At 42.2% G+C, this 25,923-nt stretch overlaps 1 protein-coding gene, 1 long non-coding RNA gene and 1 other non-coding gene across 5 annotated transcripts; all 3 read right to left on the reverse strand.

Annotated features, from left to right (window-relative positions):
- Positions 1–188: 188 nt before the first annotated feature.
- Positions 189–25,690, reverse strand: CWF19L1 (CWF19 like cell cycle control factor 1). Of its 3 annotated transcripts, none has more exons than XM_058671222.1 (14): positions 25,572–25,689; positions 23,717–23,801; positions 22,941–23,019; positions 22,362–22,463; positions 20,120–20,306; positions 17,403–17,477; positions 14,217–14,301; positions 12,531–12,671; positions 11,667–11,778; positions 10,785–10,864; positions 6,055–6,264; positions 4,841–4,960; positions 4,310–4,407; positions 189–613 (listed from the first exon to the last, which is right to left on the reverse strand). In XM_058671222.1, exons 1-14 carry the CDS (start codon positions 25,592–25,594, stop codon positions 469–471), a joined length of 1,542 nt encoding a protein of 513 aa, XP_058527205.1. In that variant the 5' UTR covers positions 25,595–25,689; the 3' UTR covers positions 189–468. The 3 variants fall into 3 exon arrangements, with proteins under 3 accessions (XP_058527205.1, XP_004580023.2, XP_058527206.1); XM_004579966.4 differs by having other exon boundaries at positions 17,403–17,521; positions 20,092–20,306; XM_058671223.1 differs by lacking the exon at positions 20,120–20,306 and having other exon boundaries at positions 17,403–17,521; positions 22,941–23,003; positions 25,572–25,690.
- On the reverse strand, positions 5,090–6,048 carry LOC131481646 (uncharacterized). The gene is made up of 2 exons (XR_009246471.1): positions 5,537–6,048; positions 5,090–5,416 (listed from the first exon to the last, which is right to left on the reverse strand). It is a non-coding gene; the product is annotated as an uncharacterized LOC131481646 (long non-coding RNA).
- On the reverse strand, positions 5,154–5,299 carry LOC118759497 (small nucleolar RNA SNORA12). Its single transcript, XR_004996225.2, has one exon. It is a non-coding gene; the product is annotated as a small nucleolar RNA SNORA12 (small nucleolar RNA).
- Positions 25,691–25,923: the final 233 nt, after the last annotated feature.

The raw sequence follows: 25,923 nt of genomic DNA on the forward strand, positions 1-25,923 counted from the left end.
AGGGACTGAACAGATTCTTAGATGTAAATACATGTTGAATGCTGTAAGAGAAAAATACAGTGAGTTCAGAGGATCCGCCTCTGAACCCTGGCTTGCTCAGCAGCTAGTTCTACAGCACTGACCCCTCTTAGGATATACACTACCTCATTTCAGTGATCACAGGCAACATGAACATAAAATACTTCTCCATCATGGAAAAACAGATTTTATTTTATAGTTCAGACGTTTTTTAAAACGCAAACACAAGCTGTTCTTAAGAGCTGGATGACAGATATGTTTTCAGCATAGTATTTAATCCTAAAATGACTTCTCCTCAAAAATATGCAGTCCTAAGCCTCTTGCTTCAGGCGGCTTCCATGGGAATGCACAAAAAAGAGGCAGGGAAACAGTCCCCATGGGAGACTGAGTTTCTTTAAAAACAAGCTGCGGTTACTTCCTGTGAAGTTCCTGAAGTGTTCTTCCCTTTGCTTAGTCATCCAGTGTAAAGTCAAAGGGCTCAAAGTCTTTCCGGAAGCGGCGGGCCAGTGTCTCCTCCTCTTCCTTGCTGATCTGACACTGCCTCCAGTCAGACTTCTCCGGAATATTAAGGATGGCTTCACTAGCCAGTACCTCCCTACAGACAGAACACAAAGAAGTCAAATGGACAATATCAGACTGAAACTCCTTCCTCCCTCTATTCCTCTCTAAGCAAAGTATGCAAATTTCTGACTACTCATAGTGTTTTCCTGCTCTGAGTAATATCTCTGCCATCCCAGGTATCAAAATCACACCCATTTCAAGCGATCAACTCACAGCAGCTAAGACACAGCCTGAGATGTCTGCCTAAGTTTGAGCCCTGGATCTGCTCCTGATTCCAACCTCCTGACGCTGTGCAGCCTGGGAGGAAGAAGGCGAGAGCCCAAGTCCTTAGGTCCCTGCTACCCACAAGGAGGCCTGTGAGTTCCAGGCTTCTGTCTTCAATCTGCCCCAGTACAGGCCATTGTGGGCACTGGGGAATGAACACACAGATCTCCGTCCTTTCTAATAAATTGAAAATAAATAAAAACGTAAATGATTAACAAGTCCTACCTTGTTTCTTACCCCTAAACTCCATTTACTTCTCCCCTGGAATTCCATTATTGATCCTTACAGAAGCAATGTGACAGCAGAATTGGCGTCACAAAGGATCAGAGAATGGATTCCATTCCCAGCTCTGCCACTTCCTATGACTAGACACATTATTTTATCTCTGAGTCTTGAATTCCTCACCTTGAAATATAATTAAGATCACCTACCTTACAGGGTTTGGTGAGTTATATATGCCATAATCAAAAGACCATGCTACCTATGACCACATCCTGTCCTATGGTTCTGTCACCCTTACTAGATCATGAGCTTGCTGAGAGAGGTATACCTGGTGTTTGCTGACTGGGTATACCTAGTGCTATATCCACTCTGACTTAAAATTCCTCTGCCTCTCCTTCTTGGGGACTCAAGCCTTCACAGTTACAGCAATATAAGTTCAATGCCAACAACTAATCTTGGCTCATACGACTAAAGAATACCTACATAAAGATGTGCACACACATAAGGTGCCTTCTAATTGCCATTGCTTTATATTTTAATTATTTTGACATATTAGAAATAACTATGTGTGCATCTACATGGTTCATTTTCCATTTTGAAGTTGTAACAAGAGAACTGGAAACAAACCGCACAAGTCCCTTGAAAGACAAAAGACATGAGCTCAAGTGCTGGCTCTTTGAGTCATATGAAACTTATTCAAATGTAAAATGAATATAAAACCAATTTTTTTAAACAGCTGCAAAAAATGCTATTTAATTTCATTAATTATAAAATACTATTAGGGCCTGGCGCAGTGGCCTAGTGGTTAAAGTCCTCACCTTGAAGGCGCCAGGATTCCATATGGGCCGGTTCAATCCCATCAGCCCTGCTTCCCATCCAGCTTCCTGCTTGTGGCTTGGGAAAGCATTGGAGGATGGCCCAAAGCCCGGAAGAGGCTCCTGGTTCCTGGCTTTGGATTGGCTCAGCTCCAACTGTTAAACCCGCTTGGGGAGTGAATCAATGGACGGAAGATTTTCCTCTCTGTCTCTCCCCCTCTCCCTATATATATCTGACTTTGCAATAAAATTAAATAAATCTTTTTTAAAACTTATAAAATACTATTAAAAGCAAATAAGAATTTTCTAAAACTCCAATACTGAAAATACAACTATCATGAGCAAAAAATTCTCTAGAGGCTCTTGCTGGTGTGGGCTTCATATTTAGTATGTCTATATGCACCTACAGTCATGTTCTTAGTCCTGGCTGTGCTCATCTGCACGTGATGCTAAGGCAACAACAAAAACTCAAATTGACTTTAAGCTCTTACCATAACTACTGCTGTACTGTTATAGGGTGCAGCCAGTGATAGCCAGCACCCATTGACAGTGGGCAAATGAAATTTAACTGTGTCCCCTATCCTCTGTCCTGAAGGTGGGTCCTAACAACAATGGAATGATAATTCCATCCTCAACCACTTTCCCCTTGTCCTAATTTAGCCAGGATATTAGATGCAGACAAGTCCAATAAGTCTAGGCATTTTTAGCTACAAGCCCAGTTCCTGTTCCTGCCCATCCTAATAAGCACTAATCAACTCCTTAGCCCACAACACTTAGGTATTGGCTCCTGCCTACCTGTGACTCACCTGTCAACTGAGAGGGGATGATATTTCATTGTCGTGTAACTACTCCCCTCACAAGCCCCTTTAAAAGGCCCATGAAGCAGGGGCTCTCACTCTCTTTCTGGCCAGGTGCTTCCATTACTCTGGCATATCTCGACTCTTGGCTGACCCAGGAAGGTAATCCCCTGAGCATGGTCCCTGTGTACTGCTTAGATGAGGCAATGGTTATAATAATGTTGTTTCTGGTTTGTGTACTATCTGGAGTTCCAGGAGGGGTGAGGCCTAGCAGTGGTGGAATGTGGGCAGAGAAGCCAGGGAAAGGTGAATGTCTGCAGCGTTCTGCAGACTATTCGTTGAATGTCTCTTAGAATAACTTATATTATTGGGGAAGCTGGGACATAGGTTTTCAGCTTAATGAATAAACTTAAGGATAATGACCATTTGTTCCTTTAGGAATTATGATTAGATTATGATTAGTTGGATTGCCATATAGACTTGTGATTTGCTATTGTGCTCTATTATCACCAAGCTTAGTTAATAAAGACTCCTTAATAAACCTTAGACATGTCTGGTATGATCTCGCTCGCACCCGGCAACAGTGTATCAATTAGCTCTTTAAAAATATAGACAAACGTAATTACGGACTGATCCAATGGGGCAATCTCTTGGAGGCTTTTCCAAATTAGATTAGGAAAAGGTCAAGACTCACCCACAGCCCAGCTCTAACCATGGGGAATAAAACAGTGGCAAATCAGAGACATCATCAGATAATCCATTCTGTACATTTCCAATTTCCTTCCATACTCTATTTTTGCCTGCCAGGAACTTCCTGTTTTCAATGTTTGCCTAAGCTTTCCCTACTTCTGTATTTTTTTCCTATTCTGTTTTACTTGCTTTGTGGCCTTCTGGCCTTTATGACACTGTAGAATAATGAAGGCCTCACAGGCAGCAGCTACACAACCCTTTGTAAAGTGGCCATATAATAACCACTAGCCAGATGTGGCTATTCAAATGCTATTGAATTAAAATAAGATTAAAAGTCCAGTTGCTCTGTTGTATTCACGTTTTCAAGTGTCCAACAGCCATAGGTACTTAGTAACTACAGTACTGAACAGTGTAGATTTATAGAACATCGCATTGTGTGGAAAGTTCTTTTAAGCACTGCTCCAGAGCGTAATTTCCCATATTAGTAAACTGGGATGACATTACCTACCTTACAAAGCTGTGAAAATAAATAAGGCAACGCAAATAAAGGCCTTGGCACAATGCCTGTCACTGAGAACATGCTTGATGGTAACAATTCATTCTAGCTACAATCCCTTTACCCCAACCTTTGCCCTCTAAACCTGGCACTCAGGTTTAACTTCTCTGCCCGACACAGAGGCTTTCACCAAGCAGAAATGCATTGCCTCCTCTCTGAGTTTCTGAAAGACATTTTTTCCCCCAAATTCTATTGTGGTAAGTATACATCATACTGTGCCTTACATAACTCCATAGAGGTAAAGATCTGACTTGCCCCAATGTTATATAAGCTTCTGGGGACAAAGACTGTTTCCCATTTAACTTTTCATTAATTATTCTTATCACCCCCACCTTTGTCTACATTAAGCCTATTGAAAATATATTGAAGAAAGAAAATATACAAACCTTCCAAATTGCAAAGGAAAATTTTTCTTAATTCTGTGGAAAAGCTTCTCTCCTGTGTCAAGTTCAACATAAAAATATGCTGCTCCTGGCTGTGCAATCTAGATTAAACAGTATGACATAAGGACACATGGTAGTGTTTGAAAATCTAAAGTCCCAGCTCATCCCCTGTAAGCTCTACGATGGCAAAGAATTCAATAGAGACACTCAATAAAAGGAATGTGTAAGTAGCTAGAGGCCCCAAGGCATTTTTAAGAGTCAGACTGCCAAATGCTACCTGTAGCATTCCAGGGCATGCTCTCTTTTAAATCCCCACCTCAAGAAGCTTCTAATTTCTTGCTCTTTCCAGGAAATCATTAAGACTTTGCTATAATACCATCTTCATTGCCAGTCTAATAAATAACCTTTCTTCTAGTTCAGAAATGTACCCCACCTGCTGAGCATTTATGGGATGCCTCACAGTCCTCAATGCAGTGCATCAGACTTGCCATCTTCACTCCTCCCTGGACAGCTCTGCCAGCCCCTCCCCATTACCTGCTTGATGTCGGAGTGCTCGGGGATTTCCAGCAGCTCCATCTGTTGCTCCTGGGCCTGGGTCATAAAGGCATCTTTAATGTCATCAGTGGCACAGCAGCTGAGTGGCACCGGAATGACCTGGGGGGTGGGGTCGAGGGGAGAGAAGCTGAGAGATTCTTGGCATCAGTCCCCGAGGGGGTGGCCTGCACAGCCTCTGAGAAGCAGCAAATCCATCATGGGGGTGGAGCTGCACCCCTCAGCACAGACTCTCCTCAGGCAGACAGGCACCCCAGCCTGTCTGTAAGGACTTAAACTCATGAGCTAGCCTGCCACATGTGGGAGCAAAGCTCTGGTGCAAAGGGCTCAGAAGAGATGTCTTTGTCATCGAGCCTTTGCCAGCTCCCTTACAATGTATGTGGTGGAGTCAGGCCCATTTGAAAACTTGACAAATGTGCCAGAGAGAAAACCACCACAAATGCAAGCCCTGTAACTACAATCTCTGAATTTGTGAGCAGTTAGCCCGAGGCAGGCTCTATGTCTGCTTTCCAACTTTAAGGCCTCACTTGTACTGGGCCTCCACATAAAAATCCCACTCTTTTCTAAACTCTTATCTCACAAGGCCTACTTTCTCCTTGGATCTTTCCTTAAATATCTGTCCTGTTCCCAAACAAGGCATTTACATTGCCTAGCTGTTCACTTGTACTGAAGAGGCACTTCCCTGTAAACTTCTGAAATTATCACCAGATACTCTACCCATTTAAATAAGCATCAGTTAAATATGAAAATGCATATTAAATACTTCACATATTAAATATCCTGGGCCCAGCATGATGGCTCAACTACCTAAATCCTCCCCTTGCAAGCATAAGGATCCCATATGGGTGAAGGTTTGTGTCTCAGCTGCTCCACTTCCCATCCAGCACCTTGACTGTGGCCTGGAAAAACAATGGCTCAAAGCCTTCAGACTCAGCATCCACATGGGAGACCTGGAAGAAGCTCCAAGCTCCTGGCTTCAGATTGGCTAGATTCTGGCTGTTGTGGTATTTGGGGAGCAAACCAGCAATGGAAGATCTCTTTCTCTTTTTCTGTAAATATGCCTCTCTGATAAAAATAAATAAATCTTTTAAAATAAATATTCGTAATATTAAATTAGATGTTAAGGCATTATTTGGGTATTTATCAATAACAAATCTCCCATAGCACTCTTAAGTTTCTGTGCAGGGACCACCAACCTGTAATTGGAGATGATGGCTCTTATAATTTCTCTCAAAGAGAACACACCGTTTCCCTCGACTCTTAAAGAACCGTCTCAGTGTAGCCTTATACTTCTCCACTTCTTCCACCACTTCGGCTGAAAGCTCCACCACTGACTGGTAATGTCCAATGGGCAGGATTAGGACATGGTCATCAGCTAAGCCTCCTTTGGCCAGGGCTAGGTAGCACTGGTGAGAAAGAACACAGAATGAAGACAGCAGTCCACGGGTGGGTCTCCATGGAGAAAGGCCCAAGAGGCATCAATGAGAATTTTCCATCCTTTAGTGCTCAAAGAAACAAAGAGAATAAAATAGTAGTTACTAGAGCCTGGAAAGGGTGTGAGAGAGACACAGAGAGAGGACAGTTAGTGGGCACAGGGGTACTGCTGGACAGAAGCAAAGACTTCTGATGTTCTAGAGCACAGGAGGGTAACTTTGGTTGACAAGGAGTAACTGAATATTTCAAATAGCTAGTAGAGAGGAGTTTTCAATTCCTAACATGAAGAAATGGTGTCTAAGGTGACAGATATGCCAATTACCCTGCTCTGATCATTACATATTAAAAATACTGCATTGAAATGTCATTATAGTCCACAAATACAAATACTATGTAGCAAAAAAGAAATGTTAAAATTAAATAAAGTTAAAGCAACAATGTTCTTGACTGTCTGCTGAAGAATGAGGATAGACTTAACACATTTCTATGCAAGTATCAAGTGAATTGGAAAATGCCTAACAGCAGACTTTTGGTTTTAAGCACACCAGATCTGACAGAAACCAGAACAATAAACTGATGGCTTTGCATTTAGTCTCAACTTGAGAGCAAGTTTTAAGGCTTTACTGCCTTCATCTACAGAGATATCATTTCTGATTTTATAATGACCACTTTCTGCCTTCTCACTAACATCCAATCCTACAGCTCATTCCAAAAGATATCCCCTGGGTTTATACTAAATAAATAAATAAATAAATAAATAAATAAATAAATAAATCTAAGACAACATGATTGTTAGTATCCAAAGTCCCTATAGCCTTAGGCTGATGACTCAACTCTGCAAAATGAAAGTATAATTATGACTTAATAGGGTAGAAAGATGGAGAAATTTTGAACTCATTAGAGAACTATGCCTCTCAACAATGGACATCAGCCTTGATGAGCAATGAAAACACATTGCTGTCAAAACCAAATTTGCGGGATTGCTGCAGCACTGAGACACCACCACCATCAACATCACCATGAATGAGCAGAGAAGAGGCCAGCAAGCATCAGTGCGAGCAAATACAGGTGCTACAGTTTTAGGAAATACATCATCCACAGAGTCCTTCACTCTGTTTTTTTGGGGGTGGGAAGGGGCGGCAGTGTTCAGAGTTAGGGCTGAAGGAAAGAATGATTTACTTCACATCTACAAAATCTAACAGAATAATAAGCAAACTAAGGCATGAGCATTCTTAATTCATTTTTCCAACAGGACTAATAACTTCTAGAAAGTTAATTTCCCAGATGACTTAAGTAATAAAAAGCAATCAAGAAGAATGCTGCTGGGAGGAGATCTCTCAAACTTCCTGCCAGATACTCAAAGTTCACCACAAATTCCCAAGAGGATTCTCTCAAGCAGAAGTTCAGTGCAGGTAAACAAAAACTTGATCAGCAGACAGTGCTAAGACTGAAAATCTCCCATAGCTTCCTGACAGGAGTGCTTGGCTGGGTCCCCAAGAAGACTCTGCCCCTCTAACTTCAAGCCTAAGTGAGAAGCAAAAACGTTTCCTTAGTTCATACCCAGAGCTAGATACACAAGAAAATGTCATCTCTCCTTGAGCCCTGGAGAAGTATTTAGCTAGGTCATCTACTCCTTATCTTTTTTCTCCTGCATGCGATCTTAAACCTATTGAAACTTCCAAGCAGAATTTAATCTAAAGCATGCCTCACCATACAAATCATGCATGAGAGAAGAATGTTAGTAACCAACCCAAAGAAGAAAAAAAAGATTCATGAAAAAATTATCCAAAAAGGGCATTCAGAAAAAAGAGATGATGGCGCAAGCACTGTATTCCCTGACACCCACGTGGGAGATCAGATGGAATTCAGGCTCCTGGCTTTCCCTGGTCCAGCTCCAGCTGCTGAGGGCATTTGAAAAATGAACGAGCAGATGCAAGATGAATCCCAATCTCTCACTTTTTCTACTGATCTCTGTCTCTCTCCTCTGTTACTCTGCCTTTCAAATAAAGAACAACTTTAAAAAAAAAAAAAGATTTTTATTTATTTATTTATTTATTTTTTAAAAAAGATTTATTTTATTTAGAAAGTTGGATTCAGATTCATAGACAGAAGGAGAGACAGAAAAATCTTCCATCCACTGATTCACTCCGTAAGTGGCCACAACTGCTAGAGTTGAGTCAATCTGATGCCAGGAGCTTGTTTTGGGTCTCCCAAATGGGTGCAGGGTCCCAAGGCTTTGGGTTATCTTCCTCTGCTTTCCAAGGGCACAAGCAGGGAGTTGAATGGGAAGCGGAGCAGCCAGGACACAAACGTGCCCATATAAGATCCTGGCTCATGTAAGGTGAGGACTTTAGCCACTAGGCTACTGCTTAGGCCCCTAAGAAAAACTTTAACCCAACTTGAAACACATTCAAAGGAAAAACCATCTGGAAGAAAAGTGAACTGCAATGACTTTCTAGTGCGATATCCCAAGTTCATCCAAACTTTGCATAGCTGGAATAAACTCATACTCTAGAGTATTCAATTCCTACAGTCTGACTCAGCGCATACCAACCAAGCAACCTTATCTTCATTATCTAGAGTTCCTGGCTACTCACAGTAGGAAGGTGCAGAAAGGTATCCCTGACATTAGGAAGTGACATCCTTTACTACTGGGCAACAGAGAATTTATCACATCAGTCTTTGACATGATCAGTTGTCAGAATACATCCAAAGGAGTAGCTGGGACAGCAGGGGCCTGTGGGATCCTGTTGAGAAGAGGCTCCAGGAAAGAGGAGGTGGAGGGCCTCTCATCCAAATGCACTCTTGCCCCAGTGAATCCTTGAATGTGCTTTCCTGCTTCCCTGATACATGGTGAACATCTGTGCTTAGTTAGCCAGTTATCCCAGACCAAAGTAGTACTCTATCAATATCTCACACCAATGGTGCTTTGATCCTGGTGCCTTCTTAGTTCTCCTGGAACTCCCTGTTTACACACATGTGATAGGAGTTGTATATCAAACCTGATCATTATAACCAATATCTGAGCTGAACTGTGTTCAAAGTATTGCTTTGCTGAAATGTATACAAACTAGAACCCTGGAAATAAACTTTGTCAGTTGCTTAAGTGACCAACTGTCCCCCCATTTCTTCAGGTCACATCTCCTCCCCAGGAACCCACAAGGTAAACTTGCTACCAGTTAGTGTGAATAGCTCTGTGCTAAAAATTCTTGATAAAAACTAGAATGCGAGTTCAAGTTTCTGAATCTGAAGCTACACAAAGAATATCAACATTTTAAACCCAGTGTAGGATTATAAGTAACAGAGCACTTCTTTTCAAGTCAAAGCAAATCTAGGTTTTAAATATGAATACAAAAGCAACTCATGATTGCCAAGCAGGTACAGTAAATACAGAATGTTCTGGAGCTGGCATTGTGGTATGGTGGGTATAGCCATGGCCTATAATTCCAGTATCCCATATGCTCACTGGTTTGAGTCCCAGATGCTCCTCTTTCAAACCAGCTCCCTGTTAATGGCATGGAAAAGCAGCAGCAGAAGGTCCACATGTTTGGGATGCTGCCATCCACATGGGAGACTGGCTTATTGCAGCCACCTGGGGAGTGAACCACCCTACATAAAAAAACCTTTCTAATTTTCAAAATAAAAAAATACATCTTATAAAATAAAAATATAAAGTGCTCAAAATGTACATAAACACATCACCCTAAGAATGTAATACCTGATTTGTGAGAGAGGGATAAAGAAGGACAGCAATGCTGTGAAGCTGATGCTACAGAGCCATAAGATAAATGCTCACTACAATCAAAAAGATGGGTAATAATAAGTATCGGTGAGGACGCAAAGAAAGAACACTCCTCAATCATTGCCCATGGAGATACAAGATAGTATAACCATTTTGGAAAACAACTTGGCAGTTTTGAAAAAACTGAATTATAGTACATGATTCAGCAATTCCATGCCTAGGTATTTACCCAAAAGAAATGAAAATGCATGCCTCCACAAAAACAAGAATGCACACATTTCATACTACCATTACTCCAAATGGAAACAACCCAAATGTCAATCAAATGAAAAACACATAAACAGAACACAGTATGTCTATAAAATGCAATACTTTTTCAGAATAAAATGAAATATTGATAACATGCTACAACAATGATGAACCACAAGATTAAGTAAAAACCTCAGACACAAAAGGCTACATTATTATATACTCTATTTGTATGAAATGTCCAGAAAACACAAACCCACTGAGACAGTAAGATTAGTGGTTGCCTGGGGCCGAAGAGGGAAACATGGATTAACTATAAATGGGCACACTGGATTAGTAATGGAAATGTTCTAAGCTAGGTATTTAATGCTTGCATGACTCACTAAGCTTACTGAAAATCCTTGAACTGTACACTTCAAATGTGTAAATTTTATAACCCAGTAAAGTTAACAAAAACAAGTTAAATGATTCCTCTATAAGAGGTCTACACAAATAACTCACATGTGTGCCAATGTTGACCACCAAATGCTTTTCCACTTCAGGGCTTGCAAGGCAAAACCAGCAGGGCCCTGGAGGCTGAGCTGCATGGGGAAGAAAGTCAAGAATTACTTCAGTCCAAGCACTACAGCATACAGTCACCCTATAGAACTCAGCTTCGCCTGATCTTTGAATCCTGGGAACACTGGGACACAGCACTGCCACAACAGGCTGGACTTATACTCTCCACTCTGACTCCATCATCACCATTTCTAATGAAACCCAATCTCTATCAGAAAAAATAGCTGAATTCATAACAAATCCACAGGTAGTGGATAATCACATAGTGACTAAAATAGCACATTCCAAGTTATAGGCTACAACGAAAGAACACTACCCAGCAGCTGGCCACCCCACATCAACCCTCTATGAGTCAAGGTCAGCATCTTTATCTTAGAAACAAGGAGCTGGCCAGGAGCTAGCACTTGTGGTATGCCAGGCTAAGCATCAGAGTGTAGAACCAGCATCCCATATGCACAACAGTTTTGTGTCCCGGCTGCTCCACTTTGCATCTAGCTCCCTGCTGGGAAAGGCAGCAGATAATGGCTCAAGTCTTTGGGCCCCTGCACCCATGTGGGAGACCCAGGAGAAGCTCCTGGCTTTGGACTGCCTAGCTTTTAACCTCTACAAAGGAAAGGAATTTTTCCCAAGGTTCTTAGAGGGAGTCCTCAGCCAGCCTCCAATTCAGGCCATACTTGGGTTATTTTATTTTTACTGTTGTTCCTAATGACTCAATGTATGATTTTCCCCTGCCAGAAGGGGTGTTTTTTTTTAGCAAGGCCACTTTCCAAAGAAAACCCAAAGCAGTTACTGCTCACAGGAGACCTGCGGCACTGAGGCACTTACGAGGCTTGCGAGGTTGCTTCGCGTGAGGAGACTTGCTGTCTCTGCCTGTGGATGAGCGCTTCCTTCCCTGCTTCTCATTTAAATCAAAGAAAAACTGACAGGCCGGTTCTTCCTGGAACAGCAACAGGCAGAAGGGGAAATGTTACTCAGACAACATATCCATGAGCTACCCACATCATACTATCCTTTCTTCTCAGTCTTTTCTGTGGACTCAAGAGAAAAAATGGGTCTTCACAACTGATTCCTGGCCTCTCCATATCCCAACACTTACCCCAATACAAAAGAATCTCTCAGGTGAAAATGCAAGTTATAAAGCAATTTTTACTTGAAACAAAATAATATGAATCCACCTAAATTCCTTTTCCTTTCTCTCTCAATGGAGACATACTGTAACCCTATAATTTCACAGGGTGAAATAAGTTCAATTCAACTTTAATCAAAGAGATGAGAAGGTAGCACATTAAGAGCCCAAGAAAGTAGGCCACACATATTGACAAGAGAATTTGACATTCCTTGCTTTCTTGTGGGGAAGATAAAACTTCAGAAAAGTCTGTTATTAAGAAAAGTTAATCAGAATCAATTTTATTTATATATAAGCTATCATTATAAATCACAAATAACACTGCTACCAAGCTGGATCCTTGCTGAAGAGCTAAGAAAGTTAATTTCTGACAAAGAGACATAACATATAAAACTGGTTAACCCCAAACTACAATTAAACAAAAACAAAACCCTCACCACTATGACTTCCCAGTGGTTTAAGCATGAACCTTATCATTTACACTGAGTCACTACGTGATCACTAGGAAAAGTACACCTGCAAGGGGCATTCCTGCCCGTTACCAGCCACTAACAAGAACATACCTCAGGGGCAGGGATTTGCTTTCCTATGGACACCTCCTTTCCTGATCGTCTGTAAGGGTTTTCAGTGACATCGGGAGGTTGCTTTACCAGTTCCGCGGCATCCATTAGTTTCATGGGAACAATACTGAATGCATAAAGATACTTTGAAGAAAAATAACATAATAAGGTGAGAGTTAATACCATTTATCTGAATGTGATTAATCTGTTCTGTGTAACTTTCACAGAAAGCATCAGAACTGAGTGAAAGGAACTGAGTAAAACCCAAAGCACAGCAAGCAGCCCACCTGTGGCTCAGAAAACACACAGCATATCAAGTCCCAATTCAGTGTCTTCTGCAGGGGCTAACCGAGGGCTGATAGAACGAAGGCAGACTCAGTTCCAGGGACCTCCCTTGCCTAAGGGAGAACAAGCACGCACCACTACAAAGTGCAGTGGCACTTGCTCCGAAATCTTTGACATCTGCTTCTGTCTCTGAATCCTTTATTTTTGTGTTCTTTGTTAACAGAATCACAACTCTATCATACTTTTTCCCTAATGAGAACTGCAATTAGATAACTTAAGATTTCTCTGATATTATACAGATTCTGCTATATATGATGATTAAAAATTTCTTGAAAACTAGTAGCAAAGAATTAGATATTTATGCAAATATCTAGAGAGTTGGGGAAATGGCACAGTTATTGGAAATTTCAGTTATGAATAGATGCTTGCTCTCACTACTTGTCAGAGGAACATGACAATATTACATCTTGTTTCACCTGTCAGACTGGCAAAAATCCTCAAAAAATGCGACACTAATCAGTGAAAATACAGGGGGAAAAACCTCACACTGCTGGTAACTATACAGACTGAAGTAAAATTCTGAGGTGGTTATAAAAATGTTTGACAAAAAACAAAACAAAACTAAAGTACACATTCTCTGAGTATGAGTTGCTTGAGGCTAACATTTTTCTGAGAATTAAGCAATAGAAGGAAAATACTGCAAATGCTACTCAATTTGATTGACAATTTAAAAATTACACATCTAAAACCTGCTAAGAAATAACTGGGCATAAAAGTTTAAAAATTAAAAAAAAATTAAACACTTGCTTACCTCTTATACACATCATCTATATATTATAGTGGAATAATACTTAAATTATTTAGGAAAAATTTTTGCCTCTTTCCCTACTTGACTGACTGCTCTGATTTTAACTGTTTCGATCCACAATAGGCTATTTCTGGCCCTTAGAATTTAACAATATTCTCAATGAAGTGAGGGAAACAACCTATTTTTGCTGGTATATTCCCTTTCATCACTTGTACTGTTTTCCAGTATGAAGAGTCTAGGTATCAATAGCATTTCCCAAACCCAAAGAAGACTTAGGCGGCTCACTAAGAGGACTTTCCCATTTATGTTAATTGAAACTGTCAAAAGCAGGCAAGGAGCACCATCTCAGGGCAAACTCACAAATACCCGCAGAAAAAACATGAACATGGTAGAAAAGGGAACACTGTTCATTCAATATTTTGCATTCACTCCTCTGTGTCTGTTTTCCAAAGGATCCTAGGACCTGACCCTTCATTACTGTATCTTTGCTGGGACCTTACAGTTGCAGAGAAGATGTGACTGCTTAACTCGGCCACAGAAATGTCTACCAAGCAAACAATGAATATTAACCTATCACCCAATATTCAAATCTTTACCTTTTTCTTTTCTGGATTTCCAACATTTGCCAGAGCTATGAACCGGGTGGCATGCTGTGCGCTTTCTTGTAGAACAACATGATTTCTGGAACATATTTGAAAATAACAGATTATAAACACTTCACTTTTAATTTGCAGTCATGATGCAATGTAGATGCCACAGGGCCATGAGCAGGAAAGCGTCCAACGCAAGCACACTTCACATCTCTACCCAGCCGGGAACGACAGGTACCGGGCAAAGCTGCTGTCAGAAGTAGTGGGATCACAGTTTTGAAAAGCACTCACCTTTGCCTGGTTTTAAAACAGTTGTAAAATCAGCAAAATGCTGCTAATTACCAAAATTATGTAAAAGGTGTAGGAAGGTTCATTCTACCACTTCATTTTTTTTAAAGATTTATTTATTTTTATTGTAAAGTCAGATATACAGAGAGGAGGAGAGACAAGAGAGGAAGATTTTTCTGCACACCCCTCCTAAAACTGTTCTGCACCTAAACTGTTGACACATGTCTTGTTAGAGTTATATGCCAGTCTAGACTACCCGAAAAACAGCCAGGTTCAGCAAAATCATGCTTCAACATTATAAACTGCTAAATACTAAAATAAAAATAGACACGAGACAGCTGAATAGTAATCTATAGCCATTTTAAGGTGTATAGAACCCGGTTTTATATAAACTAAAACTGAAATGTCAATGAAGTAGTCACAGGAGATGATTAAGAACCTGCATTTTTTTTTTTTTTAACATACTGGTTACTCAATACCATGTCAACTATTTCCATAACGTTATAAATTGCTGCTGATGTTATGTCGGGGCTTTTAATTGATTGGGATGATACTCTGCCGGCTCTACCTTCAGACCAGAGATGGTCTCCCCAAGAAACCGTTGAACTTATCTGGACCATGAGATGCTAGACTTTATGCTTGGTATATGCTTGCGATGAAAGAATCTCAACTGAATTTGAACTGTGGTAATGCAACAAGGTGGAGGAATCCACCATGGGGGGAGGGTTTGAGGAGGGGTGGGGGGAATCCAAGTGCCTATAAAACTGTGTTACATAATACAATGAAATTAATAATAATAATAGAAAAGATCCACTACTGGGAGCAGACCTGGTAGACTTGGGGAACTCTCCTACTAAGCTGCAGTTCTAGTTGTTGAGTGTGAGAGCTAGGGCAGGGGCAGGCTTGACCAGGGTGGGCTGCAGTACCTGCTGATAGATGTGCAGGCTGGGTCTTGGGGTGGACCAGGCCAGGCCAATCCATAGCACATACTGGCAAGAGCAGGTCAGGCTGGGTTGAACCGCAACACCCACCAGTGGACATAAGGGCTGGGGCTAGAAGTGGGCCAGGCTGGGAAAGGCTGCTGTACCCATTTGTAACGCTGGAACTGGGTGTGGGCCAGGCATGAGCTAGACTGTAGCACCTGTTGGCAAATGTCCAGACTGGGGGCAAGCCATCTCAGACAGGACTGAAGCACTCACTGGCACAAGCAAGATCTGAGGTTGGGAGCAGGCTTGGCAGGGGAATCTTAGGGAGGGAATCCCTTGCTGTGTTGTTATGTTCAGTGATATGCATGACAGCTGGAACTAGGGTGAGCCAATCTGGAAAGGGCTGCAGCACCTATTGGCTGGCATTTGAACTGGGTCTGGCTGTAGACCAGGATGGTCTAGGCTGCCGAATCCACTGGCACACACAAGAGAGCCAGAATGGGTGCAGGGCAACTGGGCTAGGCCACAGCACCAGCTGGCAAATGCTGAAACTGGGTGCAAGTTACATCAGGCTGGACCTCAGTACTCTCTGGGGCTGGGAGCAGGCCTGGTAAGATAACTGTGGGTATTCCCCTGGCTGGGTTGCAGCTTGCACTGATGAGCATGAATGCCAGGGTTGGGGCAAGTAACTAGGTTTAAACCCTTGAGGGAATTATCAAACAGCTTTCTCAAGTGGCTGCACCATTTTATACACTAGCAATTTACATCACAGTTTACATTATCAAAATGGCTAATGATAAGAGCACCTTTTAATGTGTCTAATGGCAGTTTATATATATTCGATGAAGAACTGGATATTAACATCCTTAAAAGTTGTACAGGCTTTGAATGGCTCATTTCTATACCCTCCTGATTTCAGCTGGCTTTTAGAGAATAAGAAATGTATATATATGGAGACTTAATGAAAAAAAATTGTATCACCATATGATTATATATTAAGTCCGAGACGAGACAGAGGCAGGTTATTTATAATTTTGCTCACTTTTATTTCTTAAACTCTAAAAGAGTATACATATATATTACCATTCTATAAAAACAAAAAGGAAACGTCTAATCAACTAGGAATTTTCTAGATCAGTGAAGATAATTCACAATCAGCTTTATTTAACTCCACCATTTATAAAACAGTGGTTTTATTTTCTGTGAAGTATTTCTTTAAAAAAATTTACCTCCAAACTCCAACTAGAAAAATAAAAACGAAAAAAGCTGATACAAGTTCTTCATTTCGGTTGTGAAATACTGATTACTGGGAATTTTTAAGAGCATATCAAGGTGTCCAGCATGATGGCTCAATTGGTTAATCCTCCCCTGCAAGATCCCATATGGGTACTGGTTCATATCCTGCTTGCTCCACTTCCTTTCCAGCTCTCTGTTAATGGCCTGGGAAAGCAGCAGAGGACGATCCAAGTCCTTGGGACCCTGAATCCTGGAAGAATCCTGAGACCTGGAAGAAGCTCCTGGTTCCTGATCAGTTCAGCTGCAGCTATTGCAGCCGTTTAGGGAGTGAACCAGCAGATGGGAGATCTTTCTTTCTTTCTGTTTGTCTTTATAAAATTGCCTTTCTAATAAAAATAAATCTTAAAAAAAGGTAATAACAATAATAATAATAAAGAGCACACCAAGAAACTTGGATAAATCTAATCAAATGGGGTGGATGTGCTTCAAAGAGTGGTAGTGATTAAACAATATTGTCACCTCAGGCTCCCAAAACTTTAAGGGCCCTTCTAATTCAATCCTTTGTATTTCGACTTAGGGAACAAACTCAGAGGAGCTCAATGACTTAACAGGTTTCCTTTCAGCGTCTGAGTAATCAAGATTAAGCTGATCTACGGCTGAAAATGAACAACAGTAGTTGACATAGATGATCCAAGACAAATTTTTCAAAATGCAAAAAGAAAAAAGAAGAAATTCTACTCACCGATAGGGAAGCCTCTCATAGTAGGTCTTTTCCAAAGCAGCAAAATGGTATCTTGGTTTCAAGTCTGTGGCAAGGCTGGAGATCAAAGCAGAACCACATTTTTTGGTATCCACTTCTCCCTAGTAAACAGAAACTTGGTCATCTACATAGTTATAACAGTTATCAAGAAATGCAAAGAAATAAGAAGAAATTTAAATATAAATACAAATATAGGCAGAATGAACTGTACAATGACCTGCAAACTTATGACAATCAGACAAAAATAAAAAATACAAGGGAACTAGACTACAACAAATGCAGGAATAGAAACAGTTGTTGCAAGCCAGAAATAAAAAACTAAGGTGACTGCTCCACACAATTCCCCAAAGATTGTTACGTCCATTTTGGGAATTCAAGCTCTCTTCTGCGAACAAACAAATCGTATTTCTAGACTGTGCTTTGTAGTGTACCTATAGTAATGAAAGTGCAAGCTGTCAATCTCGCTGCAGAAAAGTACTACTTTGTGTCCCGGCAGCCCTGCTTCCCATCCAGCTCCCTGCTTGTGACCTGGAAAAGCAGTCGAGGACAGCCCAAATTCTTGAGACCCTGCACCTGAATGGGAGACCTGGAAGAAGCTTCAGGGTCCTGGCTTTGGATAAGCGCAGCTCTGGCCGTTGCAGTCACTTGGGGAGTGAATCAAAGGATGGAAGATCTTCCTCTCTGACTCTGCTCCTCTCTGTATGTCTGACTTCCCAATAAAAATAAATAAATTTTTGAGGGAAAAAAAAAAACAGAAAAAGAAACTCTTGGTTCCTGGCTTTGGATCCACTCAACTCCAACCATTGTGCATATCTGGCGAGTGAACAAGCAGATGGAAGATCTTTCTGTCACTCCACTCTGTAGATCTGCCTTTCCAGTAACTGTAAAAATAACATTAAAAAATAAATAAATACAAAACTGAACACCCGGCACAATGGCTCAATAGCTAAATCCTTGCATTGTATATACTGGGACCCAATATGGGTGCTGGTTTGTGTTCCAGCTGCTCCACTTCCCATCCAGCTCCCTGCTTGTGGCCTGAGACAGCAGCAGAAGATAGCCCAAAGCCTTGGGACCTGCACCAGCATGGGAGACCCGCAAGAAGCTCCTGGCTTCTGATCGGTTCAGCTCTGGTCACTGCAGCCATTTGGAGAGTGAACCAGCAGATAGAGGATCTTTCTGTGTTTCTACTTCTTTCTGTAAATTGGCCTTTCCAATAAAAATAAATAAATCTTTTAAAAATATCCTTTCTTAGCTTACTCTAAGCTAAACAGGCATCATTTCTCACCCTGTGCTACAGAGCATCACTTGAGTCTTCCTTCCACATCACTCCAGCAGCCCCTCTCTGGACCTCTGTAGCTTTGCCATATCTTTGGTGTTTCAACCAGCACTGTCTCTTGTATTCTTGGTGAAGAATAACCATAGGTCTGTGGAAGAAGAGAGAACTGTCCCCTCTTCTTTCAACATCTTCTCCTTACACGCCTGGTTCCTTGATAGTCCTTCTGGTCACAGACACACAGTACTGAAGTCAGCAAGGAGGGGCCTATGAGACACTCTGGATCACTGATAATTCTGATCTGTCCCTAGAGATTTGGCCTCAGATGCATTCCTCCATTTCTCTCCACTGAGCTCAGCTGGTATCTCGACCTCACACAGTCTTTTCAAGATCTACCTTGGTTTGTTTCCAACCATATAGACTTTGCTCCCCATGATAGCTGTTCTTCCTAGTATGTACCTATGTATACACATATACGAAATATATGGATACTGTATATACATCATCTGTGAGATCATTTACAATATTCAGATTCAACACAATGAGGAACTCCTATGCATCCTGACAGTAATATGTTCCTATCGGAGGAGTGTCAAATTTTCAATACTCTGCTTCCCACCTTTAGATGATCAGACACAACCCTATGATGATTTAATTTTAAAAAACACTTTGCAAAAAAGCAATACTCTGGAATGAAATGAGTGGAGAGTGTTGGATTATTAACTACAGAGCAGCCACTAGTTCACAAAATCACTGAAGATTACTGAACCTTTGGGGACCAGGGTTTTGGCACAGCAAGGAAAGCTGCTGCCTGTGATGCTGGCATCCAGCATCCCATGACAGCCTGTTCAAGACCAAGCTGCTCCATCTGCGATCACATTCCCCGGCTAACACACCTGGAAAAGCAGGGAAAGATGGCCCAAGTAGTTGGGCTTCTGCCACCCACAGATCCAGGCTCCAGGCTGCAGCCTGACCCAGGCCTTGGTCATTTTGCAGCCATTTGAGGAATGAACCAGGGGTTGAAAGATCTCTCTCTATCCACCTTTCAAATAAATAAAATAAATCTTTTTTCAAAAAAATTACTGAACCCTCAAGACATATTAAGAAGAGATCTGGGAGAGAGTACTTGAAGTAGAAAACAAAAGAAGGATTCATTTAAATAATTAAGGTACCAGCAATCTCTTCGGTGAATTACACTTGTATGAGGTCAACGCTTTGGTCAGTTTTACGGCTTATCGAATCCTAAAAACTTTTATGAGAGATTTCCAGTGAAAGACACAAAGTACTAAAATATTCAACATAAAGAGGAAAAACAAAAGAACATAAACAAATAAAGCCCTGCTTAAGCTAGTATAATTTTCTTATAGAAATTCCAACTGAACAAGCACTACTCACAGAAGGATTCCCAAAGTTTCCCACATACTTGGGCCATGGGGACGTGAGCAAGATATCAACACCCTTAAACTGGGATGTAGAACACAGCACTGTTCTCAAGGAAGACACATCCTTGGGGCTGAAACTGTAACCGGGGACCGGCTCAGTGAGCGACTCTGTCCCACTGAGGTACGCAATCTGCAGCCCCGAGCTTCCAACAAAGACACCTTTACGACCTGGGTTCAAAGAAAAACAGACAAGTTTTAATCAAAATTTTCAAGGAAACGCCTTCAACGTGAATTCCTCCCCCTACAGTGGTCCTGCAGCTGTCTGCAGGGGGCGCCCGCGCGAGTCTTACTCCTCATTGGCCTCAGCTGCCAGGAGGAGGGTCCCTCCTGAGGCCTACTCTGCCTGGCTGCTGGCCACTGAGCTCAGACAGCTGTGCTAAATTTCTCATTCCAGCCATGAACCGAGGTTGCTGGAGTCCACAAGCCAGCATGTTTATACCAAGTGCCTCACAAACACGACTGAGAAAGTTAGTAAATGGTAATTAAGAAAATGGCTTTTTGCCTTGGAGAGAAGATTCTAAATGGACTAAAGAAAATCTATGAACAACTACACCCAGGAAGAGGCAATGAAGAGACAAAATAACTGCAATTCTGAGGGTGCTAAGAGTTCAGAAAAGTACTTTTCAGGCAAACAGCAACTTCCAAGAAGAAAACACTTGGAAAGAGCAAATGTTTGGGGAAAATCAGAGATTCTTCTAAAGTTTCTGCCAGCTTGTGGCCTGGACTCCTTCCTTCTCACCTGCAACACCTCACTCCATCAACTTTCACCTCCCTTTCTTCTGCTGAGTCCCTGCTTACCTGGCTTTCTCTGATCAGAAAAAGAATAGAATATGCTCAAGTCTTCGCATCCAGGACACACACACAAACTAATTAGGAAACTTCCTCCTCTTGTTTCCAGGTTCTCGGGAATGGTCCACGTTCTCTAAGAGCTTTACTTCTGAGTGCCCTAGCACTCTGCAGTCCAACTTCCCTCTCTCACCACTCTCTTAAAGGTTGCTGACCTGGAACACTTATATTTTTCATCTGATGGAAATAACTCCCTCAAGCCTCTATTGACCCTGTTTACAGTATCTAGAATGATTTATCACTTCCAACTTCACTGCATACTTAACCAACATGTTAAGCTTGCCACTGCATTTTCACTATCAAGTTCATCCCTTGCTCTAATGCAGCTAAGAAGAAAAAAACAAAAAACAAAAAACAACTACTTCCCAAAGATAAACTAGGTACTTTGGTCCCTGTTTCCACTCCTGATACTAAAATCAGTAGTGTTCTAAATGCTAATCTAAAAACTACCCTGAGAATTACCACAAGTCAGGCCCACACTATGATCTATAATAAAAGAAACTGAAAACATACAGTTCACACCTGTGGTCAAAAACACACAGAATCCTTCACCCCCTATGACTGGAGCAAGGTGATGCTGCTTACACAGGCAGAACAGATACAGCTGGATGTGGAGACCAAAGGCCAAACAGGTCTACGCTGGGGAGCAGACAGGAGGACAATTACAGCAAAGAAGATGTAGAAGCTTTCCAGAGAAATCAGATAACCATGAACAGAGGTGACTAATCATGGAATCATTTTAGGAAATGAGATGAATGATTTTGGAGACTGACAGCACACAAAATCATTCAGTGCTCTGAAAAATGGCCAGACACAGAAGAATCACTAAAAGAAGGACAAGGGGTTATAGGGGAAACAACTTTAACTTGGAATTGAAAAGTTGACTTGGAACCAGAAAAAATTTAAAAAGGAATAAAAAAACAAACAAACAAACAAACAAAAAATCTAAGAATCAGCACTTAAAATTTTGAATTATCAAAACCTTAGGGTGAAGCCTAGAGTTATAGTCAGGAATCAAAGGTGGCTACATATCCAGCGAGATGATATAGTCTGGCCAAACACACGGAGTTTCCTTTATTTGAATGCACTTTATTATACCTTACATTCTCCACACACTGTAGATAAACAGTGTCTTTCTCTAGTTGGCAGGAAAATGTACTGGGTTGCAGGAAACAAGGAGACTGGGAGAAAACAGTAGTGCCAACAAAGTGAAAAACCCTATGGTCCTGACGCACAGCCAGGGACTTTCAGAAGGGATCCCAGAACCCTCATTTTCTTAAGCGGTTATAGCAGAAAAATTCAGGCAAATCTTTCTAGGGAGGCTAATTCTTAGGAAAACTTTATTGTGCTCATTATAACCAAAAAATATCAACTTACCCAGGTAAGTAATGTTTTCAGCCAATTCACAACCATTAGCATCTTGGAAATATTGTACTGTTTCCTGGTTATTGGCACCAAGCACATATGTCTGAATGGGAGCTAGTGAGGGAAACAGATGTGACATCAGTTACCAGATTGACTTCCAAGTTTGAGAAATGCTTGGTCAAGGTAAATTTTTAGCAAAGGTAAAGTGCATATCCCCTGTAGCAATCCTAAGGGAGGAGCAAGCTGACCACTAAGGGTATCCTACACCTAACCTCATCACTTCACTATAAAACATGTCAGAAGGCACATGAAGTGACATAGAATCTAAAGAGCTTAATGATAATAGTAAAAACAACACTAAGTTAGAAAAAGCAAAAGACATACTGCATTTATTCACCTTCTGAGAAACCAGAATAGTTTTTCTGAAACTAACTTGAAGCAGTTTAAACATGTAGCTTATGTTCATCCTTTCGAGCTCAATGCAGAGCTTAAGAGAAATCTAAAAATAACAAATATGTAAAAAAGAAAAACAGCAAGAACTGCAACCCTTAAAATTTGCTTAGAAACCATAAGTTAAATAAGAATAATTACCTTTCTTGATGCCAGTCTTATACTCCTCCCACTCAGCATCTGGGGTAGTGCCAAAGAAATTTCCTACACACAACAGCAGCTAAAATGAGTTTTTTAAACAGATATAAGAGATGTGAAAATATAAAACAGTACAAAATTGACAGTTACATTCAACAAAATATCCTACATAATGTTTTCTAATCAGGTTTTTAATCAATTTGCAGAATTTCAACACAACATTTTTCAGCAACAGCTATAATAGTTATTGATTCTATGAATTATTAAATTTTCTCTCACTGCCTGCTAACTTCAAGTTGGGGGTAGGGAAGCAGAAGTTAAGGAACTGAACTCAGAATTCAGTGTCCGTCAAATCTTCTCAGCTCCAGTCTTCCCCTCCATGGTTCCCTCTCTACCTCCTTCTCCTTCCTTGAAGCACATAGTGATGGAGACACAAAACTTTAAACAATCCCTCTGCACAATCCAGAACTTCAGGACACAAGACACCTGCGTGCTGCCTAGGGATGGTACTCAGCCTCTGCCCCAACGAGCGAGTCAGCCTCCTCTCCAGCAGGCTCTGCAGATGCTGGGAGTTTACAGTCGAGCTGACAGTCACGCTCAGCGTTACTGAGGGCTCTTCAGTTGGTCAAACACTTGCACGCTCATGAAACAGGCCTGCACTCAGCCAACCAAAAATACAGTGTGTATGTTAAGAAATAACAAAGGGGATCAAACTTTATTGTGTATGTCTGACTACAATGGTAAAAGGAAATTCAGTTAAAACAAAACAAAAGGCTTACATCAAAGTCTCCACTCTTCTTCTGAATTACTCGAACTCTATTGAATAAGACATCAAACTTGCCATCAACATCGCCACAAGCCAAGCTGCAAACCAGAGAGAAGGTTACAGCAATTTAAGAAGCCCAAAGGAGCCTGCCAGGTTTGGGAAGAATGAATCTTTAGCAAGTGGCAGACCTGTGATCCCATCCCCACAGTCACCTTGTGGAGTTGAGTACCTGTTAGCAGATCTAAACTCCACCAGGCAGCTCCCACCAAACCTCCAAATTTAGTATGTCACTTCCTCCACAACGGAGCCACCTCTCCTCACTCCTGCTGTGCAGACTGGTCTTCCACCAAATTGGTCACCAACAGGCAAAACCCCTCTGTCCAGTCACCAAGTTCCATAAATCCCATCTTCCAAATGTCTGTCCCCTTGAGTCTGCCACTATCCCTATCTCAGTATTCGCTTTCAGTGGTTCACATCTTAAACTTGTACTTATCTCCACCTGCTAGTTGCTGTTTCACTTACAGAAGGAGAGATGCTCCTGGAGGAACAAGCAGGGACAAGCAGAAGCATCAACAAGGACAACGCTAATGGAGATGGGGAGAAATTCCAAGTGTGAACACACACTGGAAGGAGGAAGTAGGAAGGGAAATGAGAAGGCTGAAGGACACATGTGAGAGAGTCGTGCGGCAGAGAAACACAAAGTGGAGACCATGCCTGTGCTTCCTCTAAGGCCGCTAGGCCAACCTACATAGTCTGTTCAGCCCATCTCAAAAACACAAGATGTTCCACTGCTTTCCACAGGCCCTGTCTCCACACGGTACTTTCTCCACAGCTCCGGACGGGAGACCCTCCCCTCGCACTTTGATTGCTGCTGGTTTGATGGCTACGGACTGTTAAGCATTCAGTCCTCTTCAGAGCTCCCTGTCTTCTAGCAGAGCTTCCTGGTTCCTACCAGTTACCAACTCCCAGCGCCCCCACAGGATCCCGCACGTCTCTCATCGTTGTCACAACCAATGATCGCTGTTTCTGAAAGAGACCCACTGTCTGCTCTACACAGTAGGGCGACTCTCAATTCAGCCTTTCCTCAAACAGCGCTGCCTATCTCCCTGAGGACAGAAATCTCTGCGTAACTGGACGGTGTCCACTCCTGTCCAGTTCACCTCCTTAACACACCTGGAGTCCCTGACCCTTCCTCCCCTTCACTCCACTAACCCCAGCTGTCCTCTCCTTTACCGTTCTGGTTTATTTGTCTAAACAACTGCAGTCTGACCCACGACGGCGGTCCAACACATTTCAACCTTTTTTGGGGGGGTAGGGTAAAGGCATACCTATCTACCAATGGCTCAATTTTCCTCATTCCTCCCAATAAATCAAGCACTCCTGTTATTCACTGCCCCCCATCCAATAGTGAGCCGCTCTCCTCACACTGATGACTGTCACAATGCTGTGCGCATCTGCCTCCGCCCTTCCTCTCAAATGAAGTCTTTTTTTCCTCACCACACCTTCTGGCCGCCCCTAAAATACTGCGCCCCACGGAGGCCACTGCCCAAAGCCCCTCGATCGGCCCGATACCGAGCAGTACTTGATTTCTAAACAGGTGCATGGGACGAGGGGAAAACGAAGGGGGGCATGTTATGGCAGAGGCCGGGACAGTCCAAGATGGAAAAGGCCAGGCGCCGGCAACAACTAACTCTCCCAGTGAGTCACCAAGGGAGTCCCCGAAAGAGGCCTGACCTACCCCAGACAGGACCGGGCCCCGTCTCGTCTGCCCCGCGACCCCCGTCTCGGCTGCCTTCCGTCCAGTCAGGATAGAATCACCGCCCCCGTCCACACCGCACCCCAGCACCCACACGCACTCCCGTACTCACATGCGCAGAGGCTTCTGAGCCATCGGGCCTGAAACTCTGGGTGGGAAAGACGCGGAAAATCAGGAAGCCCGAACCGCGCTCCACAGAGAGAACGTGCCCCCAGCACGGGAAGACGACGGAGAGCCTCGGCCAATGAGCGCTCGGCTATCTACGGGGAGCGCCGACGGACAACAACCCTTTCCCTTGTGGTTTCGCTTCTAAGGAGCCTGTAAGAGCAGCGGGTTGAAGGGAAGACTGGAGAACGATTGAAGGAATTCGCGTTCTAGCGCTTTCTTCTGTTTTTCGTATGTTGAGTTTTTTCCCTTCCAGAATGGAAGTTAGTGATCTGCTAGTATGTTACTACGCAATGTTA

The sequence above is a fragment of the Ochotona princeps genome, chromosome 13, assembly GCF_030435755.1.
Source record: "Ochotona princeps isolate mOchPri1 chromosome 13, mOchPri1.hap1, whole genome shotgun sequence".
Lineage (NCBI taxonomy): Eukaryota > Metazoa > Chordata > Mammalia > Lagomorpha > Ochotonidae > Ochotona > Ochotona princeps.

Bases quoted from the DNA above. Each gene is read 5' to 3' on its own strand.
- CWF19L1 (XM_004579966.4), bottom strand. From the start codon at position 25,594: ATGGCTCAGAAGCCTCTGCGCAT. The intron at 6,265-10,784 runs GTGAGTTATTTG...CTTTCTCACCAG, and splicing joins TGGTCAACATTGGCACACAT to TGCTACCTAGCCCTGGCCAA. The intron at 4,408-4,840 runs GTAATGGGGAGG...TGTTTAATCTAG, and splicing joins AGCACTCCGACATCAAGCAG to ATTGCACAGCCAGGAGCAGC.